Source organism: Balaenoptera physalus, assembly GCF_965194825.1.
Source record: "Balaenoptera physalus genome assembly, chromosome: 21".
NCBI lineage: Eukaryota > Metazoa > Chordata > Mammalia > Artiodactyla > Balaenopteridae > Balaenoptera > Balaenoptera physalus.
Genome location: NC_138902.1, coordinates 9,501,637 through 9,519,721, shown reverse-complemented (window position 1 = coordinate 9,519,721; position 18,085 = coordinate 9,501,637). Strand labels below are relative to the sequence as shown.

The 18,085-nt window shown below is 51.1% G+C and overlaps 1 protein-coding gene and 1 long non-coding RNA gene across 10 annotated transcripts in view; both read right to left on the bottom strand.

The window, feature by feature from the left end:
- CSGALNACT1 (chondroitin sulfate N-acetylgalactosaminyltransferase 1) overlaps nucleotides 1–18,085 on the bottom strand; it is a 327,329-nt gene that overhangs the window by 65,845 nt on the left and 243,399 nt on the right. For all 9 annotated transcript variants that reach the window (XM_082444240.1, XM_082444239.1, XM_082444238.1 and 6 more), the window contains one exon: nucleotides 16,306–17,198. In XM_082444240.1, the coding sequence (XP_082300366.1) occupies nucleotides 16,306–16,915 (610 nt within the window). In that variant the 5' untranslated portion in view covers nucleotides 16,916–17,198. The remainder of the gene's footprint in view (nucleotides 1–16,305; nucleotides 17,199–18,085) is intronic.
- Nucleotides 1–18,085, bottom strand: part of LOC309651492 — a 392,390-nt gene that overhangs the window by 339,572 nt on the left and 34,733 nt on the right. The window lies entirely within an intron of this gene.

Genomic DNA, 18,085 nt, shown 5'->3' with positions numbered 1-18,085 from the left:
AGGCTAACCCCTCTACCTGTGCGCTCCTGTGAGTTAATTTATTCATTCAACAAACACTTGCCAGCGTCTATGTACCAGGCACTCCACTTAGTGTTAGGGCTAGAAAGTGGTATGAGAAATGGTCCCTCATCTCAGGCTAGTGGGAAAACTTAGCAATCACAGGACACAAATGCTATGAAAGAGGAGTGCATGGGGTCAGCACCAAATGCCCCAGCTTGGGTTTCCGCTGGCTCCCTTGACAAAGACATCTTTCTCTACCCCAATTAAAGAGTTGAGTATCTCCACTTTCAAATTGAAAACAAACAAACAAAACCCCTCTCCTTCCATCTTTTTGCTAGGAACGTTTCATTTGGGAAGCCAAGAAGAGCTGCTGTCTCTCAGCTGTGATGATTCATTTACACACATTTTCTACCCAAAGCCTCTGTCCACAACTTGAACGGCACAGACACGAAATTCTGCTCCAAGCTCAGGAAATGACCAATTGCCTCCACAGACTAGTTACCGCCTGGCCCAGCTGCCTTCACGGGCCATCTGCTCTCTTGATGTCCCCAAATATCTCTAACTTCTGGATTCGCAGGTAAGAGCCAACAGCATTCAGCAGCCAATCCCATCAATAGCCCTGCTCTCCCATCTGACTTTCCAGCTCCTCTTGAAACAGCACACGGAACAGTCCCAATTTAGGCAGCTAAATATATGGCACATCATACAGACCAAGCTACAGATGGAAAGCCACATATGCGAGGCTGCCGCAGCTCACGCTGTCTTTCACAAACCGACTGACTGCAAGACATATTTTTGGAAAAGAAGGGAAAGGGGAGAGACAGGCTTAAAAAAAAAGGCACCATTGACAGTAGGGTCTTTTTCCAAGAGGAGGAAGAAGAGGTGTTTTGTTCTCCTTCTTGACATTTGAAACTCCTGTTCCTCTCACAGGAATCCTGGGAGGGCTCTGAAGAAAGTTAGAATTTGAAAAAGAATAGATACTGTACATGTATATGTATAATTGAATCACTTTGTTGTACATGTGAAACTAACACAACATTGTTAATCAACTACACTGCAATATAAAATAAAAAGTTTTTTTTTTAAAAAAACAGCTATGTATACAGAATAACAACAACAACAAAAATAAAGTCTATTTTGTCTGATACGGAAAAAAAAAAGAAAGTTAGAAAGCAGAGTAAGATGTCACGGGGACAGGGGCTCGGATGGAAAGCACCGGAGCCGCGGGGATGTCGGGGACACAGGCTCCGCCAAACTGCTGTCCAGGGGCCACCGTCCTGCAGAGCTGGTGACGGGGGTGGACATATGGCCCTCTGCCGCATCCCTCCCTCCAGCCTGGGCACCTGCCATCCGTCACGATGAGGACGGACACGGAACTCAGGGCACGAAGAAGCTGTGCTCACGCCCCTTCCAAGAGGCTGGCCATTGCCTTTCTAAGGACGACCCTCACTTCTGCGGGCTGGCTGCCTTCTCCAGGCTTGGTATTTAGGGTAAAGGTTGGTCAAGACTGAGAAGCGACCTACAATGTGTTTTTCTCTTCTTGAGTCTCCAGAAGCAGGACAGAAATGCACTAACACCACCACCTTGGATTCTCTGTCTGTTTCAACCACCAGATTTTGTCACTTTGAGGAGATCAAACGCTACTTTCTTTTTGAATCATGTCAACATCGTTCAAGCACTGCTATATCCTTTTGCAAAATATAAGAGCAACAGATTGTCAAAGTAGAATATCTGGAAACAAGGCATCACCTATAATTCCACCACTTGCGAATAAATCCATAAATGCTTTGATATAGTATTTTCATCCTCTTTATCTTTTTTCTTTACATAGTTAGGTGTAAACTTTATCATTACTTTCACAGCTAAAATTACAGTTTTGCTCATGACATAAGCTTTGCCCCATTTTACTTAATAGTTACTGAATAAATGATTTTTAGTTGCTGTACAACATCCCACTTTAAAGATACTACATGATTTTACCAGTCTCCTACTGTCAGGCATCTGAGTTATTTCTATTTTATCACTATTATAATTATTTCTATGGCGAACATTCTTGATATAAATATTCACGGGCATTTCTGAGAATCAGTTTTCAGAAATGAAAATACTGGGAAAAGGTATGAACATTTTAGAGGCTCTTGATACAAAGTGCCTTACAGAATGGCTGTACCCATTTATATTCACATTACTAGGTATAAATGTTCATTTCACCTCACCCTCACCAATGCCATGTATTGCCATTTTTTAAATTATGGCAATTTAATATTCAACTTTTGTTTTCATTTTTAACTATTTTTTCACTTTTTAATGTGTATTTCAGGCACCCGTGTCTCTTCTTCTGTGATCTGTTCATATCTTTAGCCCATTTATCTTTCATAATATTTGTCTGGACTTAAGTTTAAGCAAGAACTTATATCAGGCTCATTGTACCTTTAGCCAAATAAAGTAGGGTCTGTTTAGATTTCACTCGTAGCATTTGATGTGTGCCTCTCTGTTATCCAATAATCTGCAAAGGACAGGACTGATTCTGAATAAATCTGGTACATAACTGAAGGGTACTAAGACATACTTTTATATCCACACCCTTTACGTGAGGCCACACAGTCTGCTATTTTTCATGAATTCCAGTGCAATTTAGTTTGTGGCTAGAGGTTACTGAGATTAATGATTTCATTAAACATGTAGAGAAGGCCAAAGTATACTCCGTACTATTAATAAACTCTTATTGACCATAAACATATTCATAACTTGAGGTTCAGCCATGAACTTGAAAATAATAACATGTTTAAACTACAGCCTTTTAGGAACATTGGTAACTAGTGAGAATCCCTAAGAAAATGTCCAGAAATTTAGAGGATTTTAGTAACATATTATTATCTACGTGAGAACTGTGAAGGCTCCTTTCAGAGAAGCACACAGCCCTCACCCTGAGATCAGCCAACATACCCCTGGGCTCTGCCTGACACGCAGCATATATTCAATAAGTGTTTGTTGAATAAATAACTGTCCCAGGGTGCCGAGCTCACTGCTCCTGACCTGACTCAGATCGCATCTCCTGCCTGTTCCCTGTGTCCAGCTGAACCCCAGACCTTTATCCCTGTTGAGCCCCTTGAACTCTGCACCTCCTACCCTGCTTGGGCCTCCTTGCCAACTGGTGCCAAACCTTGCCTGCATCAGGCCTGACGCCCCAGTCGGACCAGGTTTTGCCCTAAAGGCGTTTGTCCCCTTCAACACCAGCTGGAGGCCCAGCTGTGGTTTAGTCTCACAGCTGGTTCACCCTGCAGCCCAGCTCCCAGGCCTCCGCTGATGGCCACTGACCAGCGATGGCATACACGCTTTTGGTTCTTATGCTTGAATGTTTGGCCTCAGACTAATGACAGTGTGTCTGGACGATGATTCCCAAACTGGAAATTCGTTTTTAAGGCAGTCAGTTGACTATGGTCAGAAACACGTAAACAGAGATTTTTCGTATTTCTGTCTGTTGAATTAATCTTACAGTAAAAATAAGGCTTATTTTTTTCAGCCTCTGTTCTACTTCCCCGCCCAGTGTCTGCCCATAATAGTGTCTCATATAAGAAGGACATGATTTAGCACTTACATAAGGGGGAAAGAGGTTTGACATCAATAAATACCACTGCTGCCTTAAATTCCCTTTTGTAAAAGCCATGATGTAAGTAAATATGATCCTGGTAGCTTGTTCATTACACACTCTGGAGAAATGCCTACGGAAGAGCCCAGGATTCTATGGTTGGACCCAAGGAGTTACCACCTCCCGACATACTCAGCTCCACCCCCCACCCCGCCCCCGCCCTGCCCTCCTGTCCCACAGCTGCAGCCTCCGTGCAGGAGCCTTCACCACCTCAACTGTTTACAAAGCAGTGTCATTAGTCTCCCAGCCTTCACTTTCTTTTAAGGACAGAGATTATGTCATATTTATTTTTATTTATTTATAAGTAGCTTTATTGAGATATTATTCACATACCAATTAACCACTTCAACCGCACAAGTCACCGTTTTTACTATAGTCACAGAGTTGTGCGACCACTACCACAATCTAATTTTAGAGCATTTCATCTCCCTGAAAGGAAACCCGTACCTATTAGTGGTCACTGCTCATCCCCACCTACCCACCCACCCACCTACCTGGAGTCCTAGGCCACCAAAAATCTGCTTCCTGTCTCTACCGATTAGCTGGTGCTGGACATTTCATGTAAGTGGATTATACAATATGTGGTCTTTTGTATTTGGATTCTTTCACTCGGCATCATGTTTTCAAGGGACACCTGTGCTGTAGCGTGTATCAGTACTTCATGTCTTTCTACGGCAAATACTTCTGTATGGATAAGTCACATTTTGTTTATCAGTCCATCCACAGGCGGACATCTGGGTTGTTTCCACCATCTGGCTATCCTGAACACGTTTTTGTGTGAATGTACGTTCTCCTCTCTCTTGGGTTCATACTTAGGAGTAGAACTGCTGGGTCATGCAGTAACTCTACATTTCCCATGTTGAGGAACTGCCAAACTATTTCCCAAACCTGCCTCGACTCCCAGCCCACTCCAATATCCCCTCTACCCTGCTATCATAGTGACCCAGCTAGAAAGCCAATCTAAGCACTATTAAAAATGGTCAGCAGTACCTATGGCCTGCAGGATAAACTAGAAACCCTAAAATGCATATAAACCCTTGATGATGTTGGCCCCGATCCTTCAGGGTCCTCATCTGGCCACACCTCCTCCCACGCAGACCAACATCCTCCTACTTAATACTCCAGCATCCTCTGACTGCCTGCAGGTCCGTGACTGCCCGAAGCTTTCACACGCCTCCGGGTTCTGCCCATGTCACTCCCCCTGCCTGGAGCACTCCCCCGCCCCAGAGCACATGCCCTTGAGCTGGGACAACTCGAATCGTCTTTCAAAAGCCTTCTCCGTGATGCCCTTTCTGACCCCGCCACCTACGGCCCATCTCTCCCCCCTGTACCCCTTGTTTAAGGTGTGACTCTGCCGTCATCGCCTGTGAGGGGCAGGGACCACGCGTGTGACTGTGTCCAGCCCTAGCATGGACGATGCCGGCACAGAGGGCGCGGCCAGTGGATGAACAGACTGAACATCCAAGTCTCTCAAAACCTCAAAGCATAACTCTCTCGTTCCCCATCTATTCCTGCATTTAAGAAGCTCTGACGCTTCAAGTCGCGTCTAACCCGATCACTTCCTCCTGGAAATTCATTTCCTCTCGGCTCTGTCCTCTACCGGCAGCATCCTCCCTACAAAACCCTGCACGTGACGAAACCTCACAAAATGGTGTTTTCAGACCAACTGATAAACCAATGGAACCTCCAAGGATGGAAAAGTCTATTCCTTCCCTTCATCTATGTCCACAGCAAAGACAGGGGGCTGAGGGCAGAAGGAGAGCCAGGCAGGATGCAGGCCAGCGTTTCCAAGATGGAGCCACGCCCCTTGGTGTTTACTCTTCCCCCACCTCAGCTCCTATGGGTCCTACAGTGAGAATCAAGTCATCGGGGCAAAGGCTCAGCGGCCCTTCCAACCCATCTCCCTGCGGATGCCGACTTCGGATCAGCAGCCTCAGCGGAAACAGATGGAGAGAGAAGAGAGACGTTTCACAGACCCTGGTGACTGTTTACAGCTCTAAGCAAAATATAAAAGGTAATCTCATCACTGCCACCCATATGCTCCCTTCCCCTGGGTGAGTCGGATGGGGTCTGAATTGTAGTGCAGGAAGTGCTGGCTGCTGCTGACAGAAACATTTACAATGCAAAGGAAATGGGGGGGGGGTCCCCTATCTACAAGTGGGCTGCCTTCAAGAGTGCACGCGTAAATCGCTCCGAAGGCACAGGAACACTAGGATCTGCGGTGGTGAAGTCCTCGGGCCAGCCACAGAGCCCTGATCCACCACGCACCTGCGGAGACGCGCCCAGCGCTGTGAACCAGCCCAAGCCCACGGCTATGAAGTCCAGTCACAGCTACGGCTCCACAAGTCAGCACGACAGACATCGGATGGGACAGGGGACCATCCCTCCCTCCCCCACAAGACTGGGGACAAGGGGCACTGGCTGCAGGGAAGGAAAGAAGGAGCCGGGCGACAGCCAGGGACAGAGCCCCAGAGGAAGCAGCAGGACAGGACACAGAGGGGACAGCACAGCCTCCCAGCGTTTCCAAGTCTTGGCTTTATTTCTTAAACAACGGTCTGTGTAGAGTGACAAAGGGGTGGGGCTGCAGGTGCCAGCTTCAGCCACCAAAGTGTCCCCAGGCCTGCGGGGACGTGGGGGAGGGGGTGGAATGCAGGAAGAAGGCAGATGTTTGATGTGGGGACAGGACAGTACCTTTCCCCCCTTTCCCCTCAACTCCCCCCACCCAGCTAACACAGGACCCGATCAACACCAGCAGGAGGGTGACGGGGATGCCAGGCAGACCAAGGTGAATGGCAGAAAGGGATGGAAAATAGTAACCCCAAGTTCTGAAAATGCAGAAGGCAGGGACGGCTCCACATGCCAGTTTGGGGAAGTGTGCTTGGAAATGATCGATTGTCACAATACTTGTACTTTTTATGATCGTGTGACATTTGGTAGAAGAAATCCAAGTGGCCAACACTGAAACATTAAAACTCAAAGAATAGACATATGGTACCAGATAGGCTTAAGCGACTCTGCCATTTCTCTGATTCATGGCCACAGTGGAGAGACCACGGCATTCAAGGTTTCCGCTCAGAGGACCCAGGTGTGGGATGTCCCAACCTTCCCGCTCATGAGCGAAATCAATGCAATTCAGTGCTTTTAAACTGTTGGCTTGAGCATGATGGGTGAAACCATCAATAGATTGTGAGAAGAGATTATTGATTCATAGAGAAATGGAAGTAGACTAAGTAATCAATAGATTTTAAATTATTATTTTAAAAAGTGGTTTCACACTTCTGCTTCCACTCCAGGGTATAATGAGTTTAAAGACACATTGCTCACAATGAAAAAGAGCCAGACTCCCTTCAAATGCAGGACTTTTCTGAACTTCGGGGAGAGCTGAAGCCACAGAACAAACAGCTGGTCCCAAATCTGAGGAGAGACAGGAGCCTGCAGGGAGGGCAGAGCGGGGAGCGCTGGCCCAGAGGGGTGGACGACATGGGGCGGAAGAAAGAAGGCCGAGCATAGGCTGGCGGCACAGGGACGCCCTGGGGCTCCAGAGAATGGAGAGGTCTGTACCCCCGCGCTCTTCCTCCAGAAGCTTCCTCGGGTACTCACAGAAAACCAGAGCCTTGGAAGTGTCCACGAGGTGCAGGCCCGGGGGCAGGGGTCAGCAACCATGTCGGGGGGCCCTTTCCTCCTGTCCCCCTCTCTGGAACCAAAACCTATTGTTGGGGAAAGCGCAACAAACATTCTCACCCTCAGGAACTGGTGAAAGCTCCCTGCAGCTGGGGAGGGAGGAATAAAAAGCCTTATTCCTGGGGTGGGACAGGAGACACCCCAAGAACCAAAGACTTGGTAGGACTGAGATTTAATTAACATTAAATGGTTAATGTTAAAAATGGTTAATGCTCCACTCCCCACTGCCCTGCACTAAGCTAACAAGCTTGAATAGCAAGTGACAGCAGAAATGCTGGGAGGGGACAGGAGAGGAGCGCAAGGAGACCTTCCCCGAGGGGTCACAGGGCTGGACGGACAGCCCTCACGCAGAACCGCCTCCACCCTAACACAAGGTATCATGAGGAATTTGGAGCCTGGGATGCACTGAGGGTAACCATAGCAACCACAAACCTCAAGCCCCGCCCACTCCTGCGCCCGTGCATGCACACACAGCACAGGAAAGGGAAAAGTGTGCCATTTCCAGGCATAAACACTATTTATCTCAGTCTCTACTAGCTACACCAGATTCGACAAAAGTTATGAGGTTTGGAAAAGACAAGAAAAAAATCCAAGACACAAAGCAATCATCAGAACCGGACTCAGAGATGACACGGATGCTGGAGTCATCTGACAGGAAATTTAAAATAACTATGATTAATATGTTAAAGGTGGAAAAAGTGGACAACACATGCGATCAGATGGGCAACTTCAGCAGAGAGATGGAAATGATCAGAAATAAATGGAAATGCTAGAAATTAAAAGCGCAGTAATAGGCGTAAAGAACGCCTTGATGGGTAGTCTCTCTGCTGGGGAAGAATCAGTTAACTTGAGGTGGGTCAATGAAAGTCACCAAACACAAAGAGAAAAAAAAGTGAAAACAAAAAAAAAAGAGAACATCCACTGGCTGTGAGCCATTCACACAGGCGGAGTCCAGAATGAGACAGAAGGCACGGGGCGAAGGAGGACTGGCTGGAATACGGGCTCAGAACTTCCCCAAATGAACGACAGACACCAAACCACGGAGCTAAGCAGTCCCGAGCACACCAGGCAGGAGAATCACAGAAGCGAAGCAAAGCTGAGGCACAACTGAGGAGACAGTGCCGTACCAGTGCTGCTTCCCAGGGCGGACGCCCGCACCCGTGCAGAACGCTGACAGCGGGGAAGCTGGGGAGAGGCAGGCGGAAACCCTGCGCTGTTCCTGCAACTCTTCTGTAATTCCAAAATGACTGCAAAATACAGCGTTTTTTAAAAGTGGTTTTGGTGTCAGGTACTCTGTTGAGAATGTACTAGTAACACCCAGGGCAGAAAAGGAAGATAGCTTTCTAAAGACGTCCTCTCCACTCATCCCCAACCTCTGGCATTTATGTCCTTGCGTTTAGAGTTTAAATCTGATTTGTGATGGGTCCCAGGAACCCAAGTACTCTTTACGGTATTGTTTCGATGGAAAATATCCTCCCATCAAACAGCTAATTTACAATGGAAATTGAAGAGCAGAGGTGAGAACTGGGTACCTTGGGTTTTCTGTAAACTTTCTTCCACAAGGTTCGAGCCGTCTCTCTTATGCACGTGGACCGGGCAGGGTGTACTCAGAGACAGGAGCTGAATGGGCCGCAGGTCTGGTGCCCCAGGCCCACGCTGCTCACTCGGCACGGGGAGTGGGAGGCCGGGCCCCCCAGGGCCAGCGGGGTCGTGGGGGGGACCTCGGGGAAGTCAGACTCTGGCCAGGCGAGGCTCCTGAATGGGAACCACCACCGTGAGGGCTGTGCAGCCACTGAACAGGGAAAGAACCGTGCACCCATTGCTGCTGCTGGACGTGGTGAGGAAGATGGGCTGAGTCTGATAAACCAAGCGTGACAGAGGGAAAAGGGTCTGCGAGCTCATCGCACGGCCTCGGGAAGACGACAGGGAACTTCTGGCTGGAAGAACCTGAAGACTGCAGAGGGGACGGTCTTACAGAGGGCACAGCCTCGGGTGCAGAGGACGGCGCCCGGGGAGGAGGAGGGTCAGGGCGGGCAGGAGAGCTGGGCACTGGGCGAGGGGGAACGGGCAGCAGGAGCAGTGGAAGCAGAGCCGGCAGGCGAGCTGGGATCAGAAGGCGGGCGGGCCCCCCAGGACTGCCCGCACCGTGGGCTTCCATCAAATCCAGAGCTCACATATAGTGCGTATGTTGGAGAAGAAAACAGGACCGTAAGCCCTGTCTCTTCCCTTAGCACCGGACACGCCCGCCACCCGGCTCCCTGACAGCCCCCGACGGGCTCTTCTGCACTCCATCTTCCCTCCTGACTCGTCAGCTCCCGCCCCTCCTCCACACTGCTGTAGGAGTCTCAGAAGAAACGCACCCCGATCAGTTTAAGTAAAGCGTTTCATGCTGAAGGCGCCCAGCCCCGCATGACCCGCTCCCCTTAAGTGAATGAGGCGGCCCCTCCCGTGCCTCTGTCTGCCCGTCTCCCCCAGGAGCTCATGATCTTCCTTCTCTTCTTTTAAAAACTTCTTCCCAAGAACATTTACACAGCTCACCCGGGTAGGACCTCTCCCAACGGTCTGCACCCCTTGGACATGCTTTTAGGTTTCCCTCATACCATCCGGGACCAGAGAGGCGTGTGGACAGGTCAGAGACCCTCAGAGGTCCGAGGTGGCATGGCCAGGAGCTACGATCTAAAGTTCTGGAATCTGGGCCCATCACTTGCCAGCTGAGTGGCCTGGAGGCTGTCACTTAACCTCCGAGTTCCAGACTCACCCTGACAAAACGGAGATAAAATGAATCCGGGGTGCTGGTGGAAGAGGGGGTGAGATGAACCAGTGCTGGTGAGACGTCAGGACAGGGCCTGGTGCACAGACGCAAGACCAGCTACGATAAACCATGGGGTCCCCATCTCCGACCACGGGACCTCCAAGATGCCACGGCTGCTTGAGCACCTGAGAACCACAGCAAGTGGGAGGAGGCGGGGGTGGGCTGAGCGGGACTCTGGAGCTGAGCTCACTACCCACCGCCCCCCAAACGAGGGCCCGTCTGACTACAGATCCAGGCGATCCTGTGAGCTAAACCCCTCGGCCCAGGCCTCAGGGTCCTCGTGTCCAACATTCCCAGTGACTCTCGGGTCCCACCTGCTGGCTGGGCTGGTCTCCCCCTAACCCCAGCCCGGTCCTACTCCCCGGTCAGTTGGCTCTCCGGCCCCCACCCTCTGCTGCCATCTGTTCTCCTCTCGCTCGCCCCTCCCCATAACCCCGTCTCCCCTTCGAGGCTGGCTCAGGTCCCACTTGCTCTGAGGTCTCTCCCGAGCCCCAGGGGCCTTCAGGCACCGATTCTGACACCCTCGGACCAACGGCCACTTCCCGCCACTGAACCTCAGTCACTGAGAGCTTTGTCTCCCCATGTGGGGAACCGGGTCCTTCAGGCCAGAGACCTGGCTTCATTCCCCTTCCCCCACCCCTCAGGCCACTGGGGACGTTCTGCCCACTGAGCAGGTGTCCCACCCATGCACGTCGATTAAGCCTGGGCACCGGGCCTCATCCACGACCCCGCAGAGGACAAACTCAGGGTCTGGCTAAAAAACTATGGCTCCTTTCCACAAACACCAGCTCTTCCCCAACGTGGCTGACAGACTGGGCCCGCTGGGCCGCACCCCTTGCCCGCCGTCTCCCCCCGCCCCCCGCACCTCCCACGGAGCCCGAGGCCCCGGTCCAGGCCTCCGCCCATCACACCTCCGCTCAGCACTCCCGCTAACGCAGCCACGTTCCTCCGTCCTGGACGTTCCCACAGCATCCCAAGCTCCCTCTTACAGCACATCCCCAGCAGGAAACGCGAGGCAGGAAGAACAGTGACACTTCAATTTAAGAAAAATCCCCTGGGAACGAAAGTGCTTCGAATGAGTCCAATAAAAATACTAACAACAAAGTTATCGTAAAACAAAGTTAAGACTTGCCGGTTTCCGCAGTCTTGCCAGAAAGTACTCCACACGCACAGGATGGGTGTCAAACCAAGGTCGCGCCTGTCCCGGTCCGCCGCGGGTCCACAGAGCCGGCCTCAGCGATGGTGTCGGGCTGCACAGTGTCCCGGTTCCGTCTCCCCTCCTCACCCTCCCTCCTGGCCTCTCTATTCGGCGGTAGGACTGGCTGCCCAGTTTGCAGGGACCAGAGCAAAATGAAAAGGTAGGGTCCCTTGTTCACCTACCCTGGCAGGAGGCTCATCCACTCCCCAGAAGGGGGGGCTAGGGTCCCCCCCCCCCCGCAGAAGTGCAAGGCCGCTACCCTCCTTCTCGCCGTCCCCCCAGGAAGAATCCCTCTACAGCGTAGCCTCAAAACATTTATTGGCACTTAAGCCTCTTATCTCTGATCTCAGAATAAGAAGCATTTCTCCCTCTTTAGGAACGTAGAGCATCAGCAAACGCGTGAGGAGACCTCAGGGAGGAAGCAGACAGAGGGAACGGCGTGAGGTGACAGAGGAACCCAACACCACGCAGGCCCGGCGCGGACTCGACAGTAAACACGCATGGCCCTTGCGTGCACGTGACGTGAGGGCGGGTGGGAAGGGCTGTCCTGGGTTCTACGGCCTTCGCCTCCCTGGAGATGCTGGCTGAGAACTGGGGCCCCGCTCAGGACCTGAAGCCCTACGTCCTGCCCACAGCAACCTCCCCACCTCCACGCAACACCTGCTCTTCCCGCCACACCCCGTCCACTGTGCAGAATCCTTGCTCTCCCTTATTTCTGCACCAAGATCCCCAGGCGCCCCCAAATGCCCGGCAATGCACCTGAACGCCTGCCTTACCTTCCCTCCCCAAGTCACAAAGGAGCATCTCCCTGAAACGCACGCCAAGCATCACGGCCCCGAGCACCCGGGTCTCCAAGCGCCTGGCCCTGGGACTGGACTCAGCTTGTCTAGAAAAGCTTAGCAACATGGTCACATGGCATCCTTGGAGGTTATGCAGAGGCACCAACAATGGACATAAAAATCTCCGGGCCCTCACTCGGTGCCCCGGCTGCCCAGGCAGCATGCGGTCTTGACTGTGGAGCACGGGAGGTGGGAGCTTACTGGGCAGGCGGTGGTCACTAAGGTTTTAGAGCTATTCCCGTATCCCCTTGTTTTAAAATGCGTCTCAGGGTGCCATCAAAACCTTCACTTTCTTGTGGCTCGTGGCTTGACTCCATCTCATCCTAAAATCAAGTCTTTTGGCGTCTGAGCCACTCTTGCCACCACTAACCCTGCGAAAGCTGGAGGAGGGGAGGTGCCCAGGCCGGTACGGAACCACCCCATGGAGACAGCAGACACAGCACCTCACACAGGACTCACGGTGTAGGGTGTTTGGGTTGTAAAAGGGGAATAATTCGGGAGGCTAAATCGTTTTATGGAATGATGTCGAATGTAGGCCCCGGAGCTCTATTTAAATATGCCATCAAAGCCAAAAACTGTGCCACTCAGACTTAAACAGGAGTCTGTGTATCCCACACAGGAGTCATGAACGACAAACACAAAGAGAGGTTTTCTGTTCACTTGAGGAGATAAACAGATAGGTTTCTGAAAGCACAGGATCTGATCATGCTTTTCTACTTTATCTTCTTTTCCCAGACGGTTGTACAAAAAATTCATGTTATTATATGAGAATCCAATGCAAGAATCAGTGCCAGTGAAACATCTGGTGAAGGGAAACTGGGGCAAATGTTGTTCCCTCTATGTTTCAGAGATAGATAATAATTCAATCAACATGGATAATAAATTAGATGGTCATCAATAGGCATTCGCCCTCCGCAGGCTTCACACAACTGTAGGAAGTGGCCATGGTCAGAGCAGGCCTTACAGATCACCTGTCTGAATCCCTCCTTCCACAGAGCAGAATCCCAAGGGGTGGGGCATGTCCTGTCACCCAGCAGAGGGGGGGCAGGGTACCCCGCAGGGACGGTTCCTCGACAAAGCCAAGAAGAAGAAAGCCAAAGCGGTGCTTTGTATTTTGCAGAAGGCTGGGCCGGGTGGGCCTTGGGGGACATGAAAGTCAACCTCTTCTTGAAGGATGAGGAGACCCAGCCGCCAGGAGGTGAGGGGTCTGGGTCAGAGTCACACAGACCCTGCTGTGTCACCACGCCTCCTGCCCCACGGCTGGCTTTAAGTCTACTCAACTGTTATCATCCAGAAGCATTCCACAGGGTTTTATTATTATTCGTTTAAGCACAAAGAACCCCCATCCTTATCACACTAGTTCAGGGTTCAGTGAATCCGTGGCCCTCGTGTAGAGCTCTCTGAGGGTGTGGAACCCAGGTTTACCCATGGACTTCCACTCAACTGCCCCAACGTTTAGACTACTGACACCCAAACACAAGATAGTCTCTCCAAGGTTATGCTTAAAAACCCAAATACGTTATGTTAAAGATACACTTCATCCTTACAGGGTCCCATTGCTTGTTCTCATGCATTATAGAACACAGATTTCAAATCAGACCCTTTCCGTTCCCTTCGTTCTCCTTAACTAGGTGTAGGTCAAAGAATCGTGAGCCGGGATTGCAAAGGTCTTCAAATGTAATTCAGTCCAACCACCTCTCTGATGCTAGAATCATGAATTATCACCTCCTGGCCATCCAGCTGATGACAGAATCCTTGCAGCGACGGGAATCCCACTTTGTTCCGAAACGTCACTGTTTGACAGTTACTCCTTATGCTGAATTTAACTCTGCCTTCCTGCAGCTCCCTGACTAGTGAAGTCTTTCATGATGCCCCAGTTCCTGGGAATATAAAAGATGCCCTCCACCATCTTTTGTGATAAGAATGAAAAAGTGAGATCAACTGCGTATGACAGTCAAATATGTAGAAATATATTTAAAGTGTTTGCATCTATTTACTCATCATATGAAAATAGCTGACGAGACTTTCCCCAAATTTGGAAGGTGTGTGTGGACTGATCTGCCTTCACACACAGGCTGTGTTAAGCCCCATGGGGCAGCATGACAAGAGGAAGTCAGACGTACCACAGAGCACCTCAGCTCAGGCACAAGAGGCCCGAGTCACTGAGAACCACAGGCCTTGCACTTTAGATCCTGTACACAGAAAACCAGACGGGGATTTCAAACATGAATGCAGATTAAAAATCACTGATTTGTAATCAAGTTCTTTTGAAAGTGCTTTGTGCGAGGGCAGCTCTGGCAGCGTACTCCACAACCAGGGTTTCCTTTCTAAGGATGTTTAATGATTTTCCCTGGGGGTCAGCTAGGCAAGTAATAGTTGTGGAAATGTTTGATAAACTCTAAAGCACTATAAAATGGGATGCTACACCCTCCTGACACTTTAAACGCTTACTGAGTGCTTACCTTGTGTTTATACTTGCTAGCTCCCCAGTGCACTAGGCACTTTTAATACTTCATATAAATGCGTAAAATCCTGACACCAGTGGGCGAAAAACTGTCACTTGCCATCCGCCTCTACAAGGATGAAGTCACTAGCCACGGCAGCCGCTGACCTTCAACTCACCCTGAAAGGAGTTCAGGGTGGAGATCAGGAACGAGGCCCTCTGCGCTCTGGGAAAAACTGGCAGAACAGGCCTTCAAATAGAGATTTTCAGGAGATTTTATGAGCCCAGTTTCTTGCATCTCCTCATATCTAGAAAAGCACTAAAATCATGAATGGTGACATCTGCTCCTAGTGACCACCTTCTGCCAAAACGTGTGCTTCACTGCATGGACCCCCTTCACCAAAGCCACACAGATGCTGACCTACACCCCACCTCTTCGGAGCAGTTCCTCAGAGCTGTCTGAGATGCTGTCCCGGGCTATCGTCCTCATTTTGTCCCCAAATAAAATTTAACTCACTACTCTCACATTGTGCTTTTTTTTTTTTTTTCAGTCGACAGACCAAAAGCTTGATCTTGCGAAAGATTTCTTTACCTAGCTCTAGGTACATGAAAAATGATAATATACCAAAATTGCATTAATTTACAGTTCACATGTAAAGGGGGAAAAACCATAAGACAGGAAAGCGTCCAGAGAGAACAGGCATCAGAGGCAGAGGGAGGGTTTCTGGTATGACTAAAGAGGGTCTGTCTTGCCTACAGGTTGATGAGATGGTCGTTACAGAACCCAAGTAGGGAGTGGGGTAAGGCGGGCAAGCCATGTGTCTGGGAAGTATCTCCTTTCCGGAAACAGGAGGAAGAACCGGATGCCCTCGAAGGCAGTTCCTCTTCCAAATTATTAGTTGATTTTTGAATCAGTAACAAAAATTTGGTAAGAAGAGTCTTCCAAGAAACTCCAAGATGAGGCTGCTTTCTTCTAAAATTGACACAAACACAATTAACACTAGGTTGTTCTGTGCCCATGAAGAAAGGTGAGGCATTCACCCTCCTAGTTTCCAGGTGCTCTGACCACCTCTACAATATGACCTAGTGGTTAAGGACGTGGACTCTGGAATCAGACTTCTGGGTTCAAAGCCCAGCTCCGTCACTTGCTAACAGAGCCCCCTTAGGTGATTTACTTACTTAATCTGAGCCTCCATTCCCTCACCCCGCAAAAGGGGTCACTGCAAGCGTAAAGCTTCCAGAACAGAGCTGGGCGGACGTAAGTGCTACATGTACATGTTCGCTATTACTGTCCTGTCCGGGGCCTGATGACAGGGCCCGGTCTCTAGAAGTGCCTGGGAGAAGGCATAAAACGAAAACTGCCTATCACACTCTATTTGGGTTTCAGTATTTCATGTTTATATTTTGTTTTCTTTCTTTTTTATTGAGAGCAAGAAGTTCCACCTTCTTCTGCCAAGAAACAACGAACCTGTCCACTCAGTGACTGTGGTTTCCACAAGGAAGTGAGTGGAAGCAGGTATTTCTGAAAAATACAAAAAGCCAAGCCTTGCCTTCAGTCGCTCATACAGAGCTGCCTACGCGCCATCCCCAAAGCCACCGCCAGCCTCCGCAGCCGGGCTCTGCCTGGGCCCAGACCCGGGTGCCCCTCCGACCACTTTCCACCCCCTTCGCAAGCGGGCCAACCTTCAATGAAGTCCGAGGCCGCGTAAGGACGCTGGTCGGGGCCGCTCTCGGCCGGGCTGTTCAGGGCGTCCACGGCCAGCTGGATAACCTCCACCAGCTCATCCCGCTTGTCCTTGCGCACGGGCTTCTCCTCGGGGTGGCGGGTCAGGCCCGTCTCCAGCTGGTACACTTTGTGCAGGGTGAAGCTGTCAAAGGGCACAGCGGCGTACTCGGTGGCCTGCTTGACGCCGCTGTGCACCTCTGCCCTGTCCACCTGGGAGCGCAGGAAGGCCAGCAGGTCGGCCTGGGCCCTCCCGGGGGGGCCCGCGGGGCCGCCCGCCAGATGCTGCGCGGTCCTGAGCTGCTCGCTCCTCTCCTGCAGCTCCTCCTGGAGCAGCGCAATCTGCCTCTTGAGGCTGCTGATGTCGTCGCGGTGATGTTCCTCCCGCTGCTGCATCGCTGCCTGGTACCCGTCCTTCCCCGTGGGGCCGCTGGCCCTGGGCAGCCCCAGCTGCTCGTCGTCGCCCCTTGGCGTGCAGGCCAGCATGTAGAGGACAGACACAACGCAGCAGAGGAGCACAAGCAAGACCACCACCCGGGAGACCCACGCGAGCAGCCCCCGGCGCACCATCCTCGCTCAGGGATCAGCCACGCGTCCAGCAGCCGCGGCGTTCATCCCAGACCACCCGGCCCGCGAGGGGCGTCCCTGGACTAGACCACGGGGAGCACACGTCCGGGGGTCCCCGAGCTGCTCTCATCCATTTCGGTCTACACCGCGTCTTGTTCCCGGGAGTCCACCACCAAGGGCAGCAGTTTCCTGACTTCTAAAGGATGAACTTCCAGGCAGAGGCAGCGAGTCAGGGGAACCGTCCAAGTTGTCACGCTCAATCCCATCATAGCCTTCCAGAGGGAACCTGGGGAGACCAATGACAATAACACTTAGGACAGCAACCCCCGTGTGTTCACCACGGCGATCGATAATCAATATTCAATGGAGTTTATGGAAAATGCTTGCAACAGGTGATTAAATATCGTTCAGTGTTTCTAAATCAGAATGCAAATATGCATCTGCAGAGTGGCGTACACAAAGAACAAAGGATGCAGAAAAAAGACTGGAAGAAAACATGGCAAAATGTGAATTCTCTCTGGGTGGAAGGATTAATGGTGATTTTTCTGCTTCTCTGTAATTTTCTTTATCTTGCAAATTGTCCACAATGGCACATATTATTTTCATGGGTAAAAGGGAAAAAGCAAAACTTGAGTGACAATGAAATTGCAGAGCAGGGCCTTCCCGGCACCGGTAGATGCAAACAGTGAGCATGCCGGGCTCCTGAGGGCACCCAAGCAGGGTAGGCCTGCAAGCTGGCTCAGGGTGGTCCTCATACTTTCTGATGAGGAGGTGAGGAAGCACCTGGAGGCCCAAATGTGCAAATGCTAAGTGCGGATGGTAGCATTCGGAATGCGTCGGAACAGTTCTTCCAGGACAGGGGATGATGAGTTTACCACAGAAAGGGATGGAGCTGGGAGAAGTAGACCAGAAATACTGCTTTGTCAGGACTCAAACCCAGGACGCCTCTGCTCAACCTCTGGGAGCAATTCCGGGTCCTGGCGGCTCATCAGGAACACCCAGCCAGACCACAGGGCCTTTCATCCAACTCCACCCACCCCCCAGACAAATGAGGCGCCACCTGGCTCTCACCCGCTGTCCCCTTCCCCCGGGAAGCCCTTCCCTCCTCCACCCAGCACTCCTTCCTCAGTGCCCTCCCTTCCTTCATCCCCTTTCCTCAGCTCCCCTGCCCAT